Here is a 25,073-nt window from a genome sequence, read left to right as displayed (position 1 = left end):
CGCGGTGAGAAATTGTCTCTTGGCTGAGTTGGCTCCTGTCACTGACACACCAGGGTGATGACGCTTTAAGTGTGGCCATGCTCAATCTATTTCCATGATCATACGGCTTTCTTGTGACACAATGCCTACACTAGAAGTCGACCGATTAAATCGGCATGGCCGATTAATTAGGCCCGATTTCAAGTTTGCATAACAATTGGTAATCTGCATTTTTGGACGCCGATTATGGCCGATTAGATTGCACTCCACGAGGAGACTGCTTGGCAGGCTGACCACCTGTTACGCGAGTGCAGCAAGGAGCCAAGGTAAGTTGCTAGCTAGCATTGAACTTATCTTATAAAAAAACTAATAAATTTTTACATAATCACTAGTTAACTACACATGGTTGATGATATTACTAGTTTAACTAGCTTGTCCTGCGTTGCAAATAATCAATGCGGTGCCTGTTAATTTATCATCGAATCACAGCCTACTTCGTCAAACGGGTGAGGATTTAACAAGCGCATTCGTGAAAAAAGCACTGTCGTTGCCCAAACCTGCATATTTAGTTAAAAGAAATTCATGTTTGCAGGCAATATTAACTAGGGAAATTGTGTCACTTCTCTTGCGTTCAGTGCAAGCAGAGTCAGGGTATATGCAGCAGTTTGGGCCACCTGGCTAGTTGCAAACTGTGTGAATAATATTTCTTCCAAAAAAGACCGTAATTCATTTGCCAGAATTTTACATAATTATGACATAACATTGAAGGTTGTGCAATGTAACAGCAATATTTAGACTTATGGATGCGGTTCCATATTTCACTGAAAGAATAAACGTTTTGTTTCCAAAATGATAAAATGTTTCCGGATTTGACAATATTAAACGGGTATGTGGGACGAAATCGTCCCACCTAGTCAACAGCCAGTGGAATCGAGTGGCGCGATATTCAAATACCTTAGAAATGCTATTACTTCAATTTCTCAAAACATATGACTATTTTACACCATTTTAAAGACAAGACTCTCGTTAATCTAACCACATTAATCTAACCACATAACCGATTTCAAAAAGGCTTTACAACGAAAGCGAAACATTAGATTATGTCAGGAGAGTACCCAGCCAGAAATAATCACACACCCATTTTTCAAGCTAGCATATAATGTCACAAAAACCAAAACCACAGCTAAATGCAGCACTAACCTTTGATGATCTTCATCAGATGACACTCCTAGGACATTATGTTATACAATACATGCATGTTTTGTTCAATCAAGTTCATATTTATATCAAAAACAGCTTTTTTCATTAGCATGTGACGTTCAGAACTAGCAAACATACCGAAAACTTCCGGTGAATTTACTAAATTACTCACGATAAACGTTCACAAAAAACATAACAATTATTTAAAGAATTATAGATACAGAACTCCTTTATGCAATCGCTATGTCCGATTTTAAAATAGCTTTTCGGTGAAAGCACATTTTGCAATATTCTGAGTAGATAGCCCGGCCATCACGGCTAGCTATTTTGACACCCACCAAGTTTAGCCCTCACTAAACTCAGAATTACTATTAGAAAAATTGGATTACCTTTGCTGTTCTTCGTCAGAATGCACTCCCAGGACTTCTACTTCATCCACAAATGTTGTTTTGGTTCAAAATAATCCATAGTTATGTTCAAATATCCTCTGTTTTGTTCTTGCGTTCCAGACACTATCCGAACGGTGACTCGCGGACGCGTATCGTGACAAAACATTTCAAAATATTCCATTACCGTACTTCGAAGCATGTCAAACGCTGTTTAAAATACATTTTTATGCGATTTTTCTCGTAAAATAGCGATAATATTCCGACCGGGAGACGTCTTTTTCGTTCAAAGACTGAAAATGTAAAATGGCCTCTTCACGTGCACGCGCACACCCGTCTCATTGTTCTCAGATCGACCACTATCCAAATGCGCTACTGTTTTTCAGGCAGGGGCTGCAAAGTCATCATTCAACGTTCTGGTGGCTTCTGAGAGCCTATGGGAGCCTTAGAAAGTGTCAAGTTACAGCAGAGATCCTCTGTTTTCGATAAAGAGAGTATAGAAGGCCAAGAAATGGTCAGAGAGGGCACTTCCTGTTTGGAATCTTCTCAGGTTTTGGCCTGCCATATGAGTTCTGTTATACTCACAGACACCATTCAAACAGTTTTAGAAACTTTAGGGTATTTTCTATCCAAATCAAACAATTATATGCATATTCTAGTTTCTGGGCAGTAGTAATAACCAGATTAAATCGGGTACGTTTTTTATCCGGATGTGAAAATACTGCCCCCTACCCTAGAGAGGTTAATGACCCAAGGCTCATATTTCTGTGTGTTTATTATATTATCATTAAGTCTATGATTTGATAGAGCAGTCTGACTGAGCGGTGGTAGGCAGCAGCAAGCTCGTAAGCATTCATTCAAACAGCACTTTCCTGCTTTGCCAGCAGCTCTTCGCAATGCTTGAAGCACAGCGCTGTTTATGACTTCAAGCCTATTAACTCCGAGATTAGGCTGGCAATACTATAGTTCCTATTAGAACATCCAATAGTCAAAGGTATATGAAATACAAATGGTATAGAGAGAAACAGTCCTATAATTCCTATAATAACTACAACCTAAAACTTCTTAACTGGGAATATTGAAGACTCATGTTAAAAAGGAACCACCAGCTTTAATACACTGCTCAAAAAAATAAAGGGAACACTTAAATAACACAATGTAACTCCAAGTCAATCACACTTCTGTGAAATCAAACTGTCCACTTAGGAAGCAACACTGATTGACAATACATTTCACATGCTGTTGTGCAAATGGAATAGACAACAGGTGGAAATTATAGGCAATTATCAAGACACCCCCAATAAAGGAGTGGTTCTGCAGGTGGTGACCACAGACCACTTCTCAGTTCTTATGCTTCCTGGCTGACGTTTTGGTCACTTTTGAATGCTGGCGGTGCTTTCACTCTAGTGGTAGCATGAGACGGAGTCTACAACCCACACAAGTGGCTCAGGTAGTGCAGCTCATCCAGGATGGCACATCAATGCGAGCTGTGGCAAGAAGGTTTGCCCGGTCTGTCAGCGTAGTGTCCAGAGCATGGAGGCGCTACCAGGAGAAAGGCCAGTACATCAGGAGACGTGGAGGAGGCCGTAGGAGGGCAACAACCCAGCAGCAGGACCGCTACCTCCGCCTTTGTGCAAGGAGGAGCAGGAGGAGCACTGCCAGAGCCCTGCAAAATGACCTCCAGCAGGCCACAAATGTGCATGTGTCTGCTCAAACGGTCAGAAACAGACTCCATGAGGGTGGTATGAGGGCCCGACGTCCACAGGTGAGGGTTGTGCTTACAGCCCAACACCGTGGAGGACGTTTGGCATTTGACAGAGAACACCAAGATTGGCAAATTCGCCACTGGCGCCCTGTGCTCTTCACAGATGAAAGCAGGTTCACACTGAGCACGTGACAGACGTGACAGAGTCTGGAGACGCCGTGGAGAACGTTCTGCAACATCCTCCAGCATGACCGGTTTGGCGGTGGGTCAGTCATGGTGTGGGGTGGCATTTCTTTGGGGGGCCGCACAGCCCTCCATATGCTCGCCAGAGGTAGCCTGACTGCCATTAGGTACCGAGATGAGATCCTCAGACCCCTTGTGAGACCATATGCTGGTGCGGTTGGCCCTGGGTTCCTCCTAATGCAAGACAATGCTAGACCTCATGTGGCTGGAGTGTGTCAGCAGTTCCTGCAAGAGGAAGGCATTGATGCTATGGACTGGTCCGCCCGTTCCCTAGACCTGAATCCAATTGAGCACATCTGGGACATCATGTCTCGCTCCATCCACCAACGCCACGTTGCACCACAGACTGTCCAGGAGTTGGCGGATGCTTTTGTCCAGGTCTGGGAGGAGATCCCTCAGGAGACCATCTGCCACCTCATCAGGAGCATGCCCAGGCGTTGTAGGGAGGTCATACAGGCACGTGGAGGCCACACACACTACTGAGCCTCATTTTGACTTGTTTTAAGGACATTACATCAAAGTTGGATCAGCCTGTAGTGTGGTTTTCCACTTTAATTTTGAGTGTGACTCCAAATCCAGACCTCCATGTGTTGATAAAATGGATTTCCATTGATTATTTGTGTGTGATTTTGTTGTCAGCACATTCAACTATGTAAAGAAAAAAGTATTTAATAAGATTATTTCATTCATTCAGATCTAGGATGTGTTATTTTAGTGTTCCCTTTATTTTTTTGAGCAGTGTATGTTCTCATGTTCTGAGCACATATTGCACTTTTACTTTCTTCTCCAACACTGTTTTTATTTATGTATTATATTAAGTTAAAATAAAAGTGTTCATTAAGTATTGTTGTAATTGTCATTATTACAAATATATATATAAAAATCGTCCGATTAATCGGTAGCGGCTTTTTTTGGTCCTCCAATAATCGGTATCGGCGTTGAAAAATCATAAATCGGCCGACCTCTAGTCTACACACCGTAATGGTATTGTCCACCACCCTTCTTCCGTCATCATATTTGACAGGGAAGCCTAAATGCTCCCATAAATGAGACTAAAATGAAGCGGGAGGCTTTTCCAGTTCCAGCCATAGCTGTCACTGGTCTTTTTTTCTTCTTTGCTTTTTGCAACGTGAGCATCCAGGATTGAGTCGTTGGGATTCAACATGCCCCGTTCACGTGAACAGTAAACACAACTGCTTTTAAAAAAATATATCAAAATCAACCTTTAGGCTTCAGAGTAAAACACAACATCGAGATTTAGCCAACTATTACTTTAGAAAGTAACAGCAGCAGTAAAACTGTATTTCACACTATGATGGTTCAACTTTGCAATTGATCTGCGGTTCACATGCGTGCTGAGCCGTGGGGGGTGATCCGTATGGATCACGGATCATCTACGGTCCGTTACACCACTAGTCATGGTTCACATGCGTGCTGAGCCGTGGGGGGTGATCCGTACGGATCAACTACGGTCCGTTACACCACTAGTCATGAGCATATGTAGATTAAGTGAAAGTGCAGCTTTTGTGATTGGACCTAGAAAATTCTTGACCCTGTTTCATACGGGCTATTTTGGCACCGTGTTTTAAAAAAAAGTCAGTGCTAACCCTGCTCCGGAGCAGAGCCAGCTAGCCCTGGGCTAAGGATGGTGCTAGCCCTGGGCTAAGGATGGTGCTAGCCCTGGGCTAAGGATGGTGCTAGCCCACTTTACAATGTGTAAGAGTGAACACTCCCTTAGCCCTGGGCTTATTTAGACAGCAAATAATTGGATGGTGGAGACAAGCAAGTAGGAGATGAAGTTAGAAACTCTTGAGGCGGGGATTGAACCCACAACCATTGGGGTTGAACATGTACACGTTTTACTACGGCACCACGCAGAAGCCACAGAAGAAGAAAGAAATGAAACGGTTGACTGACTGACCATGATGTCCATGTCCCTTATGCTGTTGACCAGGTTGTGCAGTAGGGAGCGGAGGTGCTCAGTGGGCTGGAGGGCGAGCTGCGTGTCCAGGCCCACTCTGCTCACCACCGTCAGGAGTAACAGCAGGTCTCGGTCACTGTAGGCCCGCGGGCACAACGACGTACAATGACCCATGTACTTGATGACATTGTCAAAGTTGTGTTCAGGGAAAGTTCTGAGCTCCTTCTTGCTGGACAGGCTCTCTGTGCTGATCTGGAGGCCCTCTCTACATATACACACAGGTGGTTATTATTTGTCTATCAGAAAAACAGTATGAACAAAGTAGTTATTGACACACACACACACACACACACACACTAACATCAGGTCTCCCTCAGTGAAGGGGGGTTGTAGGTTCTCCAGGGGGAAAAGGAAGACGAAGGGAATCCCCATGTTCATGAAGACCAGGGTCATGTCTCCAATACTGGGCACCCACACCTCAAACCTCTCACTCTGATTCAGCACCATGTGTTCAGCAGCAGAGCAGGCAATATCTCCAAGGGCCTTTAGTACCTGATGACAGGTCAGCCTGTCTGAGTGGACTGACATCATCTACAGGAGGAGGGAGGGAGAGAGAAAGAGAGAGGCTGACTTTTTGTCTGTCTTTAATGAGCCATCCTCATTTGATTAAAAACACTTTAGTACCCCCCTGTTAGTCCTCCCTCCTATGTTAGTCCCCCCCCACACAAAATAAAGAGTTGCGTACCACCAAACCACCAGAGAGAGAGAGCGACATCAATACATTGATCAATTAAAATGAAGCAATTATACAAACAAATCAATCAATTTGATTAGTATAGCGCAGGGACAGGTAAAAGGGGGTGTAGAGTAGTACCTGGAAGAGCCAGCGGGTCACCTGGGGAGGGCAGGGGGAGGAGCAGTAGGCTCTCTGGAACAGCTGGGAACTGACCTGGGTCCTGAACTGCTCTGGAGAGGACCTGAGAGACACAGAGGGAACGAGAGATGGGAGAGAGAGAGGGGGAAAAAACACACCAGAAAGAGATGAGAGAGAGATGGGAGAGAGAGAGAGAGATTTGACTAGTGTAATGTTAGCTAGCTACATAGTTGTCTTTGTATCAAAATAAAGGCGTAGTACAGAGTAACTATCGAGGTTAGCTAGCCAGCTACATTTTCTAACAGTCTACAACGCGCCCACTGCTAGCTAGCTAACCCTACCAGCTAGCTGTATCATTTTTAGTCAATAAGATTTTTGCAACGTAAGCTTAACTTTCTGAACATTTGAGATGTGTAGTCCACTTGTGTAGCTAGCAGGACTGACTTTGTGTTAGCTAGCCAACGTTTAATTACTTCTGCGTTATGAACTAGACACGGACACGAATGATCCATTGGTAGCTTGTTGTTACCAAGTATTGGTGCTAACCGTGTGTTATAGGATGCTAGCATGCTAGTTAGCTACGGCGTCATAGGACACGGTGCACTAGGTGGGTTTTCACGGAAGAATACTGTACCAAGTTATCTAGCGGAATAAACTAAGTTTGAGCCTATTCCTGGAAACATTGAACCACTGTAGTTTACATCAATTTGAATTTGTAGTGGTAGCTAGAAAAGTTATATTTTAGCGTTTTAGTGCTTCAGTGAATTGTTAGTGAGGGAGGCCCTGCTCTCTCGCTTCCCCAGTTGTTTAGTTAATTTTATGCCAATCTCGTTTGCATTAGCGTAGCCTATCAACCATGTGTTGGTCTATCCCTGTTCTCTCCTCTCTGCACAGGCCATACAAACGCTTCACATTGCGTGGCCGCTGCCACTCTAACCTGGTGGTCCCAGCGCGCACGACCCACGTGGAGTTCCAGGTCTCCGGCAGCCTCTGGAACTGCCGGTCTGTGGCCAACAAGGCAGAGTTCATCTCAGCCTATGCTACCCTCCAGTCCCTCGACTTCTTGGCGCTGACGGAAACATTGATTACCACAGAAAACACTGCTACTCCTACTGCTCTCTCCTCGTCTGACCACGTGTTCTCGCACACCCCGAGAGCATCTGGTCAGCGGGGTGGTGGCACTGGAATCCTCATCTCTCCCAAGTGGACATCCTCTCTTTCTCCCCTGACCCATCTGTCTATCTCCTCATTTGAATTCCATGCTGTCACAATCACTAGCCCATTCAAGCTTAACATCCTTACCATTTATTGCCCTCCAGGTTCCCTTGGAGAGTTCATCAATGAGCTTGACGCCTTGATAAGTTCCTTTCCTGAGGATGGCTCACCCCTCACAGTTCTGGGTGACTTTAACCTCCCTACGTCTACCTTTGACTCATTTCTCTCTGCCTCCTTCTTTCCACTCCTCTCCTCTTTTGACCTCACCCTCTCACCGTCTCCCCCTACTCACAAGGCAGGCAATATGCTTGACCTCATCTTCACTAGATGCTGTTCTTCTACTAATCTCACTGCAATTCCCTCCAAGTCTCCGATCACTACCTTGTATCCTTTTCCCTCTCGCTCTCCTCCAACACTACTCACTCTGCCCCACTCAGATGGTATTGCGCCGTCGCAACCTTCGCTCTCTCTCTCCTGCTACTCTCTCCTCTTCCATCCTATCATCTCTTCCCTCTGCTCAATCCTTCTCCAACCAATCTCCTGATTCTGCCTCCTCAACCCTCCTCTATTCCCATTCTGCATCCTTTGACTCTCTATGTCCCCTATCCTCCCGACCGGCTCGGTCCTCCCCTCCTGCTCCATGGCTTGACCACTCATTGCGAGCTCACTGAACAGGGCTCCGGGCAGCCGAGCGGAAATGGAGGAAAACTAGCCTCCCTGCGGACCTGGCATCTTTTCACTCCCTCCTCTCTACATGTTCCTCCTCGGTTTCTGCTGCTAAAGCCACTTTCTACCACTCTAACTTCCAAGCATCTGCCTCTAACCCTAGGAAGCTCTTTGCCACCTTCTCATCCCTCCCCCCCCCTCCTCCCTCTCTGCGGATGACTTCGTCAACCATTTTGAAAAGAAGGTCAACGACATCCGATCCTCGTTTGTTAAGTCAAACGACACCGCTGGTCCTGCTCACATTGCCCTACCCTATGCTTTGACCTCTTTCTCCCCTCTCTCTCCAGATGAAATCTTGCGTCTTGTGACGGCCGGCCGCCCAACAACCTGCCCGCTTGAACCCATCCCCTCCTCTCTTCTCCAGACCATTTCTGGAGACCTTCTCCCTTAACTCACCTCGCTCATCAACTCATCCTTGACCGCTGGCTACGGCCCTTCCGTCTTCAAGAGACCGAGAGTTGCACCCCTTCTCAAAAAACCTACACTAGATCCCTCCGATGTCAACAACTACAGACCAGTATCCCTTTCTTTCTTTTCTCTCCAAAACGCTTGAACGTGCCATCCTTGGCCAGCTCTCCTGCTATCTCTCTCAGAATGACCTTCTCGATCCAAATCAGTCAGGTTTCAAGGCTGGTCATTCAACTGAGACTGCTCTTCTCTGTGTCACGGAGGCTCTCCGCACTGCTAAAGCTAACTCTCTCTCCTCTGCTCTCATCCTTCTAGACCTATCTGCTGCCTTTGATACTGTGAACCATCAGATCCTCCTCTCCACCCTCTCCGAGTTGGGTATCTCCGGCGCGGCTCACTCTTGGATTGCGTCTTACCTGACAGGTCGCTCCTCCCAGGTGGCGTGGCGAGAATCCATCTCCGCACCACGTGCTCTCACCACTGGTGTCCCCCCCAGGGCTCAGTTCTAGGCCCTCTCCTATTCTCGCTATACACCAAGTCACTTGGCTCTGTCATATCCTCACATGGTCTCTCCTATCATTGCTACGCAGACGACACACAATTAATCTTCTCCTTTCCCCCTTCTGATAACCAGGTAGCGAATCGCATCTCTGCATGTCTGGCAGACATATCAGTGTGGATGACGGATCACCACCTCAAGCTGAACCTCGGCAAGACGGAGCTGCTCTTCCTCCCGGGGAAGGACTGCCCTTTCCATGATCTCGCCATCACGGTTGACAACTCCATTGTGTCCTCCTCCCAGAGTGCTAAGAGCCTCGGCGTGACCCTGGACAACACCGCTAACATCAAGGCGGTGACCCGATCCTGTAGGTTCATGCTATACAACATTCGCAGAGTACGACCCTGCCTTACACAGGAAGCGGCGTAGGTCCTAATCCAGGCACTTGTCATCTCCCGTCTGGATTACTGCAACTCCCTGTTGGCGGGGCTCCTGCCTGTGCCATTAAACCCCTACAACTCATCCAGAACGCCGCAGCCCGTCTGGTGTTCAACCTTCCCAAGTTCTCTCACGTCACCCCGCTCCTCCGCACACTCCACTGGCTTCCAGTTGAAGCTCGCATCTGCTACAAGACCATGGTGCTTGCCTACGGAGCTGTGAGGGGAACGGCACCTCCGTACCTTCAGGCTCTGATCAGGCCCTACACCCAAACAAGGGCACTGCGTTCATCCACCTCTGGCCTGCTGGCCCCCCTACCTCTGCGGAAGCACAGTTCCCGCTCAGCCCAGTCAAAACTGTTCGCTGCTCTGGCACCCCAATGGTGGAACAAGCTCCCTCACGACGCCAGGACAGCGGAGTCAATCACCACCTTCCGTAGACACCTGAAACCCCACCTCTTTAACCTGTTGGGGCTAGGGGGCAGTATTTGCACGGCCGGATAAAAAAACGTACCCGATTTAATCTGGTTACTACTCCTGCCCAGTAACTAGAATATGCATATAATTATTGGCTTTGGATAGAAAACACCCTAAAGTTTCTAAAACTGTTTGAATGGTGTCTGTGAGTATAACAGAACTCATTTGGCAGGCCAAAACCTGAGAAGATTCCTTACAGGAAGTGGCCTGTCTGACAATTTCTTGCCCTCCTTGATCATCTCTAACAAATACAGGGGATCTCTGGCATGACGTGACACTTCCTACGGCTCCCATGGGCTCTCAGAAGGCGGGAAAAAGCTGAACGATGTAATTCCATCCCCAGGCTGAAACACATTAGCGCGTTTGGCAAGTGCTCTATCAGAGGGCCATTAGACTGAGGCTCGTGCATGAGGGGATAGCATGCTTTTACTTTCACTCTCTTTGTAATAAAAAACGATTTCCCGGTCGGAATATTATCGCTTTTTTACGAGAAAAATTGCATAAAATTGATTTTAAACAGCGGTTGACATGCTTCGAAGTACGGTAATGGAATATTTATAAATATTTTGTCACGAAATGCGCCGTGCTCGTAACCCTTTACCCTTTCGGATAGTGTCTTGAACGCACAAACAAAACGCCGCTATTTGGATATAATAATGGATTATTTGGGACCAAACCAACATTTGTTATTGAAGTAGAAGTCCTGGGAGTGCATTCTGACGAAGACAGCAAAGGTAATAACATTTTTCTTATAGTAAATCTGACTTTGGTGAATGCTAAACCTGCTGGGTGTCTAAATAGCTAGCCCTGTGATGCCGGGCTATCTACTGAGAATATTGCAAAATGTGCTTTCACCGAAAAGCTATTTTAAAATCGGACATAGCGAGTGCATAGAGGAGTTCTGTATCTATAATTCTTAAAATAATTGTTATGTTTTTTGTGAATGTTTATCGTGAGTAATTTAGTAAATTCACCGGCAGTGTTCGGTGGGAATGCTAGTCACATGCTAATGTAAAAAGCTGGTTTTTGATATAAATATGAACTTGATTGAACAAAACATGCATGTATTGTATAACATAATGTCCTAGGGTTGTCATCTGATGAAGATCATCAAAGGTTAGTGCTGCATTTAGCTGTGGTTTGGGTTTATGTGACATTATATGCTAGCTTGCAAAATGGGTGTGTGATTATTTCTGGCTGGGTACTCTGCTGACATAATCTAATGTTTTGCTTTCGTTGTAAAGCCTTTTTGAAATCGGACAGTGTGGTTAGATTAACGAGCGTCCCACCTAGCCCATAGAGGTTAAGGAATACCTGGGATAGGATATAGTAATCCTAACTTCTAACCCCCCCCCCCGCGAGAGCGAGAGAGAGAGAGAGAGAGAGAAACACCAGAGAGATGGGAGAGAGAGGGGGGGAACACCAGAGATGGGAGAGAGAGGGGGGTGGGAAACACCAGAGATGGGAGAGAGAGGGGGGAAAACACCAGAGATGGGAGAGAGAGAGAGGAAAAACACACCAGAGAGATATGAGAGAGAGAGAGAGAGAGAGAGAGAGAGAGAGAGAGAGAGAGGGGAAAAACACACCAGAGAGATGGGGGAGAGAGAGAGAGAGGGGAAAAACACACCAGAGAGATGAGAAAAACACACCAGAGAGATGAGAGCGAGAGAGCGGAGGAAAACAACAGAGATGGGGTGATGGGGCAAGAGAGGAGAGGACTGAACATTTCCTCTCAGTCACACACACACACACACCTTACCAGAGGATTGTTTTCTGTGTGGTGTCACACGGGGTGACGTTAGAGCGTCTCAGCTGCAGTGTGTGTTGGCTGAAGAGACGGCCAAAGTTATCCAGGCTGAACACCGCTTCCCCGGGGTGCAGGTCCTGGATGGCACTAGACAACACCGAAAAACGCTGCAGGAAATCCCTGGGGTTGACAAGAGATACACACATAGAAGTGTGGGATTGTGGTTACTAGTCCTCCTCTTGTGTGTGTGTGTGTGTAGTTACCTCTGCTCCTAGGATAAAGGGAAATTACATTTACATTTTAGTCATTTAGCAGACGCTCTTATCCGGAGCGACTTACAGTAGTGAATGCATACATTTCATTTCATGCATTTTTTTGTATTTTTTTTGTACTGGCCCCCCGTGGGAATCGAACCCACAACCCTGGCGTTGCACACACCATGCTGGCGTTGCAAACACCATGCTCTACCAACTGAGCCACAGGGAAATGGGGAACCTAGACAGTGGGGATACCTAGACAGTTCAAACGAAGATGTCCGCTGCATTTTTCTGCCTTAATCGACGTCATCGGCGCCCGTAGAGCAGTTGTTGTTAAGTGCCTTGCTCACGGACAGAACAGCAGATTTTTCCACATTGCCCGGCTCAGGGATTCAAACCAGCGACCTTTCGCTGTTAAAACCTCTTAGGGGTAGGGGGCAGTATTTTCACGGCCGGATGAAAAACGTACCCAAATTAAACTGCCTGCTACTCTGGCCCAGGAGGTAGGATATGCATTATTATTAGTATTATTAGTAGATTTGGATAGAAAACACTCTGAAGTTTCTAAAACTGTTTTAATGATGTCTGTGAGTATAACAGAACTCATATGGCAGGCAAAAACCTGAGAAAAATCCAACCAGGAAGTGGGAAATCTGAGGTTGTAGTTTTTTCAAGTGATTGCCTTTACATATACATATACATTATTTATACAGTGACTTAGGGTTCATTTTGCACTTCCTAAGGCTTCCACTAGATGTCAACAGTCTTTAGAACCTTGTTTGAGGATTCTATGGTGAATTTGAAGGGAATAACAGACCAAGGAAGTAGGTGTCCCATTATAAGGCATGGGTTCAGTCACGCGCGTCGCCTTGGGAGCGAGCTGAGTTCATATTCACTCCTAAAGAGAACGGATTTGTCCAGTTGGAATTTTATTGAAGATATATGTTAAAAACAACATAAAGATTGATTCTATACATCGTTTGACATGTTTCTACAAACTGTAGTATAACTTTTTTGACTTTTCGTCTGGACTAAGTAAGCACGTGTGTTGTGGATTTGGATAGTGAACCTAACGTGCGAACAAAATGGATGTATTTGGACATAAAGATAAACTTTATCGAACATTTATTGTGGAGCTGGGATTCCTGGGAGTGCATTCTGATGAAGATAATCAAAGGTAAGTGAATATTTATAATGTAATGTCTTAGTTTTATTGACTCCAAGATGGCGGGTTTCTGCTTGCTTGTTGTTGGTGTCTTCTGGGCTGTACTCAGATTATTGCAAATTGTGCTTTCGACGTGAACCTTTTTTGAAATCTGACTAAGCGGTTGCATTTAGGAGAAGTGTATCTATAATTCTGTGCATAACACTTGTATATTGATCAAAGTTTATGATGAGTATTTCTGTAATATGTGTGCTCATTCACCGGCAGGTTTGGAGGGAAAAGATTTCTAAACATTACGCGCCAAAGTAAAATGGGGTTTTTGGATATAAATATGAACTTTATCGAGCAAAACATACATGTATTGTGTAACATGAAGTCCTATGAGTGCCATCTGATGAAGATCATCAAAGGTTAGGGCTTAATTTTAGCTGTATTTCTGGTTTTGTGACATCTCTTCTTGCTAGGAAAATGGCTGTGTGGCTTTTGTTGTTTAGGTGGTGTCCTAACATAATCTAATGTTTTGCTTTCGCCGTAAAGCCTTTTTGAAATCGGACAATGTGGTTAGATTAAGGAGAATCTTATCTTTAAAATGGTGTATAATACTTGTATGTGTGAGAAATTCTAATTATGAGATTTTTGCTGTTTTGAATTTGGCGCTCTGATTTTTCACTGGCTGTTGTCAAATCGATCCCACTAACGGGATCCGCCTGTTAAGGGGTCACTAAGAGGCTACCTGCACTCTGTTTTCTGTACGCTCCACTTTTGTGTTTATATGGATGTACAGTACCAGTCAAAAGTACTGGGTTGACTTAATTTGTACTATTATGTACATTATAGAATAATAGTGAAGACATCAAAACTATGAAATAACACATATGGAATCATGTAGTAACCCCAAAAAAGTGTTAAACAAATCTAAATATATTTTATATTTGAGATTCTTTAAAGTAGCCACCCTTTGCCTTGACAGCTTCGCACACTCCTGGCATTCTCTCAACCAGATTCATGAGGTAGTCAACTGGAATGCATTTCAATTAACAGGTGTGCCTTCTTAAAAGTTAATTTGTGGAATTTCTTTCCTTCTTAATGCGTTTGAGCCAAATCAGTGTGACAAGATTGGGCTATCTTCTGTATACCACCCCTATTTGATAAAAGACCAAGTCCATATTATGGCAAGAACAGCTCAAATAAGCAAAGAGAAACGACAGTCCATCATTACTTTAAGACATGGAAGGTCAGTCAATCCAGAAAATGTCAAGCACTTCAAATGAAGTCGCAAAAACTATCAAGCGCTATGATGAAATTGGCTCTCATGAGGACCGACACAGGAAAGGAAGACCCCGAGTTACCTCTGCTGCAGAGGATAAGTTCATTAGTTACCATGCTCAGAATTTGCAGCCCAAATAAATGCTTCACAGAGTTCAAGTAAGAGACACATCTCAACATCAACTGTTCAGAGGAGACTGTGTGAATCAGGCCTTCATGGTCAAATTGCTGCAAAGGAAACCACTACTAAAGGACACCAATAAGAAGAAGAGACTTGCTTGGGTAAAGAAACACGAGCAATGGACATTAGACCAGTAGAAATCTGTCCTTTGGTTATATGAGTCCAAATTTGAGATTTTTGGTTCCAACCGCCGTGTCTTTGTGAGACGCAGAGTAGGTGAACGGATGATCTCCGCATGTGTGGTTCCGACCGTGAAGCATGGAGGAGGAGGTGGGATGGGGCTAAATCCAACCAGCATGGCTACCACAGCATTCTGCAGCAAAATATGCCATTCCATCTGGTTTGCGCTTAGTGGGACTATCATTTGTTTGTCAACAGGACAATGACCCAAAACACACCTCCAAGCTGTGTAAGGGCCATTTGACCAAGAAGGAGAGTGATGGAGTGCTGCATCAGATGATCTGGCCTCCACAATCACCCAACCTCAAACCAATTGAGATGGTTTGGGATGAGTTGGACTGCGGAGTGAAGGAAAAGCAGCTAACAAGTGCTCATCATATGTGGAAACTCATTCAAGACTGTTGGAAAAGCATTCCAGGTGAAGCTGGTTGAGAGAATGCCAAGAAGGTGCAAAGCTGTCATCAATGCAAAGGGTGCCTACTTTGAAGAATCTAAAAATATTTAAAGATTTTTTTAACACTTTGTTTTGGTTACTACATGATTCCATATGTGTTATTTCATAGTTTTTATGTCTTCACTACTCTTTTACAATGTAGAAAATAGTTTAAAAATTAAAATAAAATAAAAACCTTGAATGAGGTGTGTCCAAACCTTTGACTGGTACTGTATGTTTTAAGTGTATGTGTGTGTGTGTAGTTACTTTTGCTGCTGTGAGATAGCCTCCTCAATGTTATCCTCCTCCTCTTCCTCAGCCAATCTCAGCAGTTTCTCCTTACAGGAGAGTTGCAGCTTGGCTTCTATCTCCTTAGACCTAGGGAGAATAACCACGACATAGCACACATTGTTATGACATAGAACTTGTTTAATTCTTAATCCTGGCCGTTGGGGGGGGTTTCTAAGCTGACATATGGAATTGTTTTAAGATGGTCATACTATGGATCATTTAGCTATTTGATTTAGAATTTTTAGGTAAATAACAAAATATATATATTTGATAAAATATTGAATTTGGCATTTACTACTATAGCCCAGAGAAAAGGCATTGAAAAACACATTCATAAATGGGGGGAAAAAATACAGTCAAAAACTAAATCATGAGAAACAAGGTTTTGAAGTGTTTGTTCTATATCTAAGAGACATAAGAAAGCTCAGGAAATATATCGATTTTTTACACATATTTAACCCCTTTTGGGGTAGGCACAAAACTACCTTCATCCTCCCATTCCTTTTTTAAAACGGTACAGGTTACCTTCAGACGACACTTGTGGGGGTCATAGAACAAAACGGCGAACACCATCGTGTTAGTGAAAGTCTCCCCTTTCCACAGTGGGGTCACATTAGTATTTAGCCCAAACGGTTTGGACGCTACAAACAGAAGTTGGCACATCGACTGTAACGACTTCAGACCCCTGACACTTGTGGGCGTCGTAAAGCAAAACTGATACAATCATCATGTTTGTGAGAGTCTCCCCTTTCCATAGTCATCATAGTTTTAGGTCAAACAGTTCAGACGCTCCAGACATTATTGTGATAAGACGGATTTTTGGGATGTCTCATGGTCTGACAAACACCTCTCTAGCTCTGTCACCTTTCACCACAGATGTCTTCTGGTCTGAAACACCTCTCTAGCTCTGTCACCTTTCACCACAGATGTCTTCTGGTCTGAAACACCTCTCTAGCTCTGTCACCTTTCACCACAGATGTCTTCTGGTCTGAAACACCTCTCTAGCTCTGTCACCTTTCACCACAGATGTCTTCTGGTCTGAAACACCTCTCTAGCTCTGTCACCTTTCACCGCAGATGCAGAAGTGCAACATCGGCGGATGCGGTGAATTGAGATGCATCCAATGTAAAAAAACTGATCTCTCCAGTTTAACAGATCTCTCCAGTTTAACAGATCCCTCCAGTTTAGCAGATCTCTATCTAAACTGACTGATTTTGATGGAGATTGTGTTTATTATGTTACTTAGACTGATGTAGCATAATAAACTCAGGTGCATCAATCGACTCTAGGCGGTTAAGCAATGAGGAGACCTCTCCATCACCTTAGACCTGGGGGGAATAACCACGACAGTGTTGTGACATAGTACTCATACAATATGATATACAACTCTTGTTTAAGTAATGCAGAGACCTCTCCATTACCTTAGACCTGGGGGGAAACAATAAGGACAGAACAAAGTCACGTTTCACAGCAATGTGTCATCTCACAACGATGATACTGTTATTTATTGTTGTGCCTCGTCTCTCACAAAAGCTTTCCAGAACTTGAAAAACGTATTTTTATACTGTTCAACATACCTTGTGTCAATTGAAGCTTATCCCCAATACTGACAAAACTAAACTAAAGGTGTTTTCTAAAACAAGAAATAGACCTCTGAACATTTGACCTATTACTACCTGTCAGGGCAAGGAGATTGAGACTAACTTCATATAAATATCTTGGAATTTTAATTGATGACGGCCTCTCTTTTAAATTGCATAGTCAACAACTTCCAAAAAAATTGAAGCTGAAGTTGGGATTTTATTTTAGGAATAAGGCCTGTTTTTCTATTGAAGCCAGAAGGAGGCTAGTATCAGCTACATTTATGCCTTTACTAGACTATGGGGATATTTTATATATGAATGCTTCCGCTCAGTGTTTGAGATCAATTGACACCCTTTATTATGGCACTTTGAGATTTATTTTAAACTGCAAAACCCTTACGCACCACAGCACTTTATATACCAGGGTTGGCTGGCCTGCTCTAGTCACTCGTAGGCTCAGTCACTGGTATACTTTTATTTATAAAGCCATTTTGGGTTTACTACCATTTAATTTGAGCATTTTTACTGTTCAGAAATGTGGTGGGTACTCTCTTCGTTCGCTGGACTTTATCCTGCTAACTGTTCCAAATGTCCGAACTGAATTTGGTAAAAGGGCTTTTATGTACTCTGCGCCATCGGCTTGGAACGCAATGCAAAACACTTTTAAACTGGAAGAACTTGTCCTGATTGGTGTTTTTAAATCACTGATGAAGGACTTTGAGACTGATTCCCTGACCTGTCAATTTTTTTTATGTGCTGTTTTATGATTTCTTTTATACACTTGTGAATTCTATGGTTTTTACTAGATTACTTGCAGTTTTTCATGTTGTCTGTCTGTAATTGTGTAATGACTTGGTGCTGCCTATCTTGGCCAGGACGCTCTTGAAAAAGAGATTTCAAATCTCAATGAGCCCTTCCTGGTTAAATAAAAATACAAAAATGGCACGTTGTCATTTTAAAGCAATGCAGTGATTTCTCTATCTCCAAGACCCACATGGAGAAAATAGCACTATAATGTCACTTATGATAAAGCAATACCTTTGAATGCCCTCCTTTTCCTTCAGCATCTCATCCAGGTTGTTCCTGTAACTGGTAGATTTCGCTTTAGATGAAGAAGTCTGCCAGAGAAAACATCACATCAACGTGATCACCCCATTGAGACAGGTAATACTAGTGTAAAACACTGTACCAAACACTGTAGCATTGTTAGTGACGACTTGCGATTTGTAGTCCACAATTTTACGGCATTTCAAATGAGTCCTTTGAACTTTTCTAACCTTCTACAGTAAGTTACAACCAAACCATATAAATGCCATTATAGAAAGTAGCTCCTTACAGACTGGTTATAGTGGCTATACTGGACCGCATTTAGGCCTACATCAAAACTGGAAAATTACAATAAGTGAATAAAACATTTTAACAAAGAATGGTGATTAAACCTCGAACATCAAATGGAACCCTATTCCCTATGTAGTGCACTACTTTTGACCACGACCCATAGGGACACAGCCCTAAGAAAGTTGCATCTTACTGGTTGGCTGTGGTGTGGGAGCCCAACGAGGATGCTGGGTGCAGGGATGGTTCCTTTTTCTGGGGTGTCTGGGGGCCAGGCGCTACGGTCCAGGATCTGCTGCAGGGACGGCAGCTGGTCCTCGTCACTGCTGCTGCTGGTCTGGGATAGCGCCAACTCTAGCCCCAGGCTCAGGTCGAGGCCTAGGCTCAACTCCACATCCAGAGGGTCCTCCTCCAGACTCTTACAGGAATTGTTCTTGTTGCTTCTTTGTTCTCCTTCCTCAAGGAACGATAAACTCTTATGGACCTTCTGGTCTGAGGATGAGGACTTTGCAGAAGCTGAGAGGGGGATAGTTTTCAGAATGGAGGACTCAGTCTTGAGGTAGGCATTTTCATCCTCATCCATAGGTGACACCAACTCTGCTGAAGCAATACCAGGAGATCTCGTTTTCAGTCCCGAGGTGACATCCTTAGGGGACGAGGGTTTCCCTGAGGAAGATAAAGTGCTGGTGATGGCTCTGTACAAGCCAGTCTCTAGTTTGGTCAAGTCATTCCTGCTCAACTCCAGCCTTACAAAGGAGGAGTAGATTTTGGGGTCCAGGAGTAGCTTACAGGGGTCCATTGCAGTGTCCGTACAGGAAGAGATCTTGGGACATGGGATTCGGTGTGAACGGGATATTGGGGGGATTTCTCTAGGGCTTGTTACATAGGGGGACCCCGGTCCCATACTAGCATCACTGACAGTAGCCAACACAACAGACAGAGGAACCTTGTTGTGTACAGAGGGTGACCTGTCTCCTCTCTGGGGACTGGGGGAAAAGGTAATCGCTGTTCTAGACAGGCTAGAGGTTATGGGGTCAGGGGTGAAAAGGTCATTGAGGTCATCCGGCAAGGCAGACGTTCTCCGGGGGCGAGAGACATGTCGCTTCTTTTCCAACGCGTGATGGCGCCTAGAACTAGGGCAGCTCGAGTCCGAGCTCTGAGATTTCGAGTCGGGTTTGGGTGTTCTCCCGTCGGGACGACCTGTCGGTTCTCTTCCTCTACTCTCTCGCTTTCTGGTCTCTTTTTCTCTACTGCATTCTCCTCTACTAAGGATTGTGACTTGCAGGTTGGCTGGGTTGCCAGATTGGCTGTAGCGGTTGCCTTTTTGAGGATTTCTAACACTGTAAAAAGATTGAGTGTTGCCAGATTGGTGATTCATTCTCCTGTATCCAGCCTGAGGGTTGCCGTTATCCTTCACACTATTGCAGCATGGCGTCTGTCCATGGCCGGTGCAGCGATTCCTCGCAGGCTTGGGTGTGGAGAGTGGATAGGTAGGGACAGTCCTCCTGTCTCTCTCCATCCCTTCCTCTGTCTTCTTAGGGCTGAGACTCTCCTTCAACCTTAGAGTAGGACTTGAGCTCAGATTGTTCTTCATGAAGACTTTCTTCAGGTAGGATGGGTTGGGGCTGGTGGACATCTTAGAACTAGGAGTAAGGGGTCAAATGAAATCAAATGTATTCATAGCAGAGCACTTAGCCATCACAAACCAGGCTTTACAGAGATCACAATCAGTAAAATCTCTGGCTTTTCAATTGATTATATTATATTAATTGATTCTTGTAGAAGGCCTTATGAGCTTAGTTAGCACAATTATCTAAACGATCATAAGCCAAAATATAAGGTTAGCTCACTCCATCGTCCATCTTTCTGGAGTCATTTCCAGCTACTACACGTCATACAAAGTTAGCCCTAATAGTAACTGCCGAAGGGGACAAATAAAGTTGCATTGAATGAAATGTCCACCCCTCTGCCCCCCCACCTGGCTGTTCCATCGGGTGGGTGACCGGTACGGATAGGGCCTGGGATATAGTCCTCTGGACGAAGTCTCTTTTTAGCCATGTCCTCTCCTCTTCCTCCGCTTCTCTCCTCCAAGTCTGGCTGTCTGAGTCTCTTCAGAGACAGGGATCTGGTGCCTCCTGGTGGGAAAAATCATAAATCAACATTCACAGTAAATAGAATATTTCATATAAAGTTCAACAAGTAAAATACTAGAGAACAAGTACGTGGGTTTTTACAAGGCCCCTCAACAGATGACAAAATATTACATGAATTGTGAAGTTAATTGTGATAAGCCCTTTTTCAAGCCCTTTGGCTCACGTAACAGAGAGGCCCACTAGATAACTAGAAAAAAGTGCACTTCATACAAAGTTAGCCTGAATTTGCATAGTTTACTACTCTCAACAAATCATTAGTCAAATGGCAGAAGGGGCATCAGAAACTACTATACATGTCTGCATCAGCATTGTTACTGTACAAAAAGAACAACATTGAAACGTATCATTTGGAGATGGTTAACCTATTGATGTGTTTATAGACTCATTTTACAAGGGTTAAGGATTCTAAAATAGGTCTATGATGGGCTTGTTATTTACATAAGAGTTAGTAGGTCTAATTTGTACCTGGAGTGAACCACTTGTTAGAGGGAGTGGTTCCTCTGTGGTCCAGGGAACCACGACTCTGTGGAAAGACCGAAAACAGAAGAGAACCAAATGTCAACATCATTGAATTGTCATTATTGACGTGCCTGTGTGAGGTGAGAGTGAGACAGTTTAGATTATATTCTATGTGTTCGTATCTGCTGAGGACGCAGACTTTCAGGATCAATGAAGTACAATACATGGTCAAAAGTATGTGGACACCTGCTCGTCAAACATCTCATTCCAAAATCATGGCCATTAATATGGAGTTGGTCCCCTCTTTGCTGCTATAACAGCCTCTACTCTTCTGGGAAGGCTTTCCACTAGATTTTGGAACATTGCTGTGAGGACTTGCTTCCAAGCCACAAGAGCATTAGTGAGGTCGGCACTGATGTTGGCGATTAGGCCAGGCTCGTAGTCAGCGTTCCAATTCATCTCAAAGGTGTTAAATGGGGTTTTGGTCAGGGCTCTGTGCAGGCCAGTCAAGTCATTCCACACCGATCTCGACAAACCATTTCTGTATGGACCTCACTTTGTGCACGGGGGCATTGTCATGTTGAAACAGGAAAGGGCCTTCCCCTAACTGTTGCCACAAAGTTGGAAGCACAGAATCATCTAGAATGTCATTGTAGGCTGTAGCGTTAAGAAACCCATTTCATGAAGCTCCTGACGAACAGTTCTTGTACTGATTTCTTCCAGAGGCAGTTTGGAACTCGGGAGTGAGTGTTGCAACCAGTGCCTGACCTCACTAATGCTCTTGTGGCTGAATGGAAACATTTCCCTGCAGCAATGTTCCGACATCTAGTGGAAAGCCTTCCCAGAAGAGTGGAGGCTGTTATAGCAGCAAAGGGGGGGACCAACTCAATATTAACGGCCATTGTTTTGGAATGTGATGTTCAACGAGCAGTTGTCCACATACTTTTGGTCATGTAGTGTACCTGCTGTGGATTGACAGGGATGCACATGGTGGGTGACAGTGGACCACCAAGAATCATTGTACTCTCCTTCCCGTCTCCTCCTACTTTGTACTGGCAGATAGACCGGAGAGACTGTGAGAGCTTCTGGGAGAAGTGGTGCCTGCGCTCTGGTGGGCTACTCCCCGGGCTCCGGAGGTCCACGTAAGGGGAAGGTAGCGGCTGGCTGCTCTGCCCCGGTCTGGAGGTAACAGTTGGGGGCACAGAGAGCCTGCGGGGCTGGGCAACAGGGAACGGAGGTCTAGAGCTCCCAACATCACTGGATCCAACCTATAAGTGTGTTGGATAGACATGAGGTAAAGCTGCTGTGAGATTGTTATGCCAATGGAAAGTAGATAGATACTTAATTTGCTGTATGTAGGGATCAGGGTAGGGGTCAACTCCATTTCAATTAAAAAAGTAAACCAAATTCCAATTTTCCCCACTGAAAAGCATTGAAGAGAGTTGGAATGGGAATTACAGTGCACTTCCTGAATTGACTGGGATTGACCCCAACCCAAATAGGGATGTGATCAGAGAAAAGAGAACAAACTCAAAAGAAACTCTACCTTGAGTTTCTTGTTCATGTCTTCCCTCAGCACCGCTCCATAGTCTCTCCTTCTGCTGGGGGGAAGGGAGGAGGGCGACAGTGGGTTGTCCCTTCCCATACCACCCCTAGTGTTAAAGGTCATGCCCCTATAGGGGTTAGGGGTCACAGGGCTGTGGGAATGCTGGATTTTCCTGATTTGGATGTTTGTAAAGTTGGCCGGGCCATCGTTGGCTTCACCCCCATCTCCAACCCCGGAGGCTCGGTGGTGTACCCCTGGCAGGTGGGGAGGGTGAGGAGGCAGGCCAGGAGCGGGCTTTGCCCTGAATTTGTCCAGTTCGGGGCTGGTCAAGGGTAGCACCCGTTTGGGCAGGGGGTAAGTGTTGGGGTTGGACAGGTGTCCGGGGGGCTGAGAGGGTTTCATTTCGGTCTCCTGGAGGGAGGAGAGGCCGGTGAGGGTGTAGGATGAGGAGACCCCAGAGGGATGACGTCTTTGACTGCAAACACAGGTGGAAAAGGGATACAGGTGTGAGCACATAGACCAACAGAAATATAATCCAGCACCATATGGAGGAACCATCACTTCCCATTTCACAGCAAGTTTGCTCAAAGGGAAAATACACACTGTATTAATGCAGGTTAACAGCCCCAAAGCATTTCTTGGCCCACCACCATACGATGAGCAACAAAATATTAGGGTTGTCACAATACCAGGATTGCGATACTACGATACCAGATTTTCCATGGCAAAAAAGAAAACACAAATTAGACTGAACTCTATAGCCCTATATAAAGCTACTTTAATGTTAAATTGTGGGTGCTACAGCTTGCAGAAAAAACAAATGTGACTCTAGATTGTCAGCTCGATGGTGAGAGATTTTGGCTTGCCTACGGTCTGTGGACCGACCAAGGTCCACTGTCACCCAGAAGGCTGTGTCCATGACATCTCTCCTGCACAGCACACGGTTCTGGTCAACTACTCCAATATTGACACCATCGTCACTCACGTAGGTTTTAACAACCTTAGTTTTCGGCGAACTGAGGAAGGACTACAACATTTTTTAAAGCCCTCGCTGGCACAGGGAAGATAATTATCTCTGGCCCCCTCCCGTGCTACCGAAGGGCTTCTGGACGTTTCAGCCGACTCTTTGCCCTAAACGAGTACCTGAAGAAACTTTGAGACGTGATTCACCCTAACTGCAGGGGTTCCGGGACTATTTCCAGCAACATGGCAAACTGTTTCACAGACTGACAGACAGGGTCTGGCAGTGCTCCAGTTCTCCCTGTCAGAATAAGCAACAGAGGACTTAGAAAGCATATCAACTCCTGTAGAAATGGCACTACGGTTATTGTGAGTAACCTAATTTATGTTCCTTTAACTCCACCTTCTGTCATCTACCATTCTGATAGATTGGAGACTGTCAAAAAACGTGGTTGTAACGTTAATAGGTTTGGTTACCTCTAGACAGATGCCCCAGGGGCAGTGGCCCACACTCATTGAATGTCACTTTTAAATGTTAGAGCAATCACCAGTAAAACCTCATTACTGACTGCAAAGTTGACTGGATGTTTCTCACTGAAACACGGCTGTCTTCAGGCTGTCGAGCTGCTCTTATTGAAGCCCCCCGGGCTAAAGCTTTTCATACTCATCAGAAAAGGGAAAAAGGGTGGGGGGGACAGACACTGTTTTTACTAATGCTCTCAACTGTAAGGACATTTCATTTGGATACTTTGGTTCTTTTCAGCATCATGCTATACTGTTTAAATGTCATTGTGTTGGGAGATTTTATATTCATGTTGACAAAGAGAATTTATGAATCTTTTGAGCTCTATGGACTTTATCCAACATATTACTGGGCCCAGACATAAGCACCGCCATTCTCTGGACCTGGTTATTACCAAGAGGCTTTCTACTGGGCCCACCCATAACCACAGCCATTCTCTGGACCTGGTTATTAACAAGAGGCTTTCTACTGGGCCCACCCATAACCACAGCCATTCTCTGGACCTGGTTATTACCAAGAGGCTTTCTACTGGGCCCACCCATAACCACAGCCATTCTCTGGACCTGGTTATTACCAAGAGGCTTTCTACTGGGCCCCCCCATAACCACAGCCATTCTCTGGACCTGGTTATTACCAAGAGGCTTTCTACTGGGCCCACCCATAACCACAGCCATTCTCTGGACCTGGTTATTACCAAGAGGCTTTCTACTGGGCCCACCCATAACCACAGCCATTCTCTGGACCTGGTTATTACCAAGAGGCTTTCTACTGGGCCCACCCATAACCACAGCCATTCTCTGGACCTGGTTATTACCAAGAGGCTTTCTACTGGGCCCACCCATAACCACAGCCATTCTCTGGACCTGGTTATTACCAAGAGGCTTTCTACTGGGCCCACCCATAACCACAGCCATTCTCTGGACC

The 25,073-nt window shown here is 45.0% G+C and overlaps 1 protein-coding gene across 3 annotated transcripts in view; it reads right to left on the bottom strand.

Moving 5' to 3' along the window:
• The window catches only part of LOC106589757 (SMC5-SMC6 complex localization factor protein 2), a 42,778-nt gene that overhangs the window by 11,962 nt on the left and 5,743 nt on the right, over window positions 1-25,073 (bottom strand). For all 3 annotated transcript variants that reach the window (XR_006762626.1, XM_014180080.2, XM_014180081.2), the window contains exons 2-12: window positions 22,667-23,141; window positions 22,083-22,388; window positions 21,127-21,184; window positions 20,487-20,643; window positions 18,705-20,151; window positions 18,212-18,291; window positions 15,567-15,677; window positions 11,830-11,997; window positions 6,309-6,411; window positions 5,796-6,025; window positions 5,435-5,699 (exon numbers count right to left, since the gene is read on the bottom strand). Coding sequence is in view for 2 of the 3 variants with exons in the window: in XM_014180080.2 (XP_014035555.2) it covers window positions 5,435-5,699; window positions 5,796-6,025; window positions 6,309-6,411; window positions 11,830-11,997; window positions 15,567-15,677; window positions 18,212-18,291; window positions 18,705-20,151; window positions 20,487-20,643; window positions 21,127-21,184; window positions 22,083-22,388; window positions 22,667-23,068 (3,327 nt within the window). In the remaining variant the exon portion in view is untranslated. The remainder of the gene's footprint in view (window positions 1-5,434; window positions 5,700-5,795; window positions 6,026-6,308; window positions 6,412-11,829; window positions 11,998-15,566; window positions 15,678-18,211; window positions 18,292-18,704; window positions 20,152-20,486; window positions 20,644-21,126; window positions 21,185-22,082; window positions 22,389-22,666; window positions 23,142-25,073) is intronic.

This window comes from Salmo salar, chromosome ssa28, assembly GCF_905237065.1.
Source record: "Salmo salar chromosome ssa28, Ssal_v3.1, whole genome shotgun sequence".
In the NCBI taxonomy this organism is placed as follows: domain Eukaryota; kingdom Metazoa; phylum Chordata; class Actinopteri; order Salmoniformes; family Salmonidae; genus Salmo; species Salmo salar.
The sequence above is the reverse complement of the archived record's forward strand: the minus strand, read 5'-3'. Positions and strand labels throughout refer to the sequence as shown.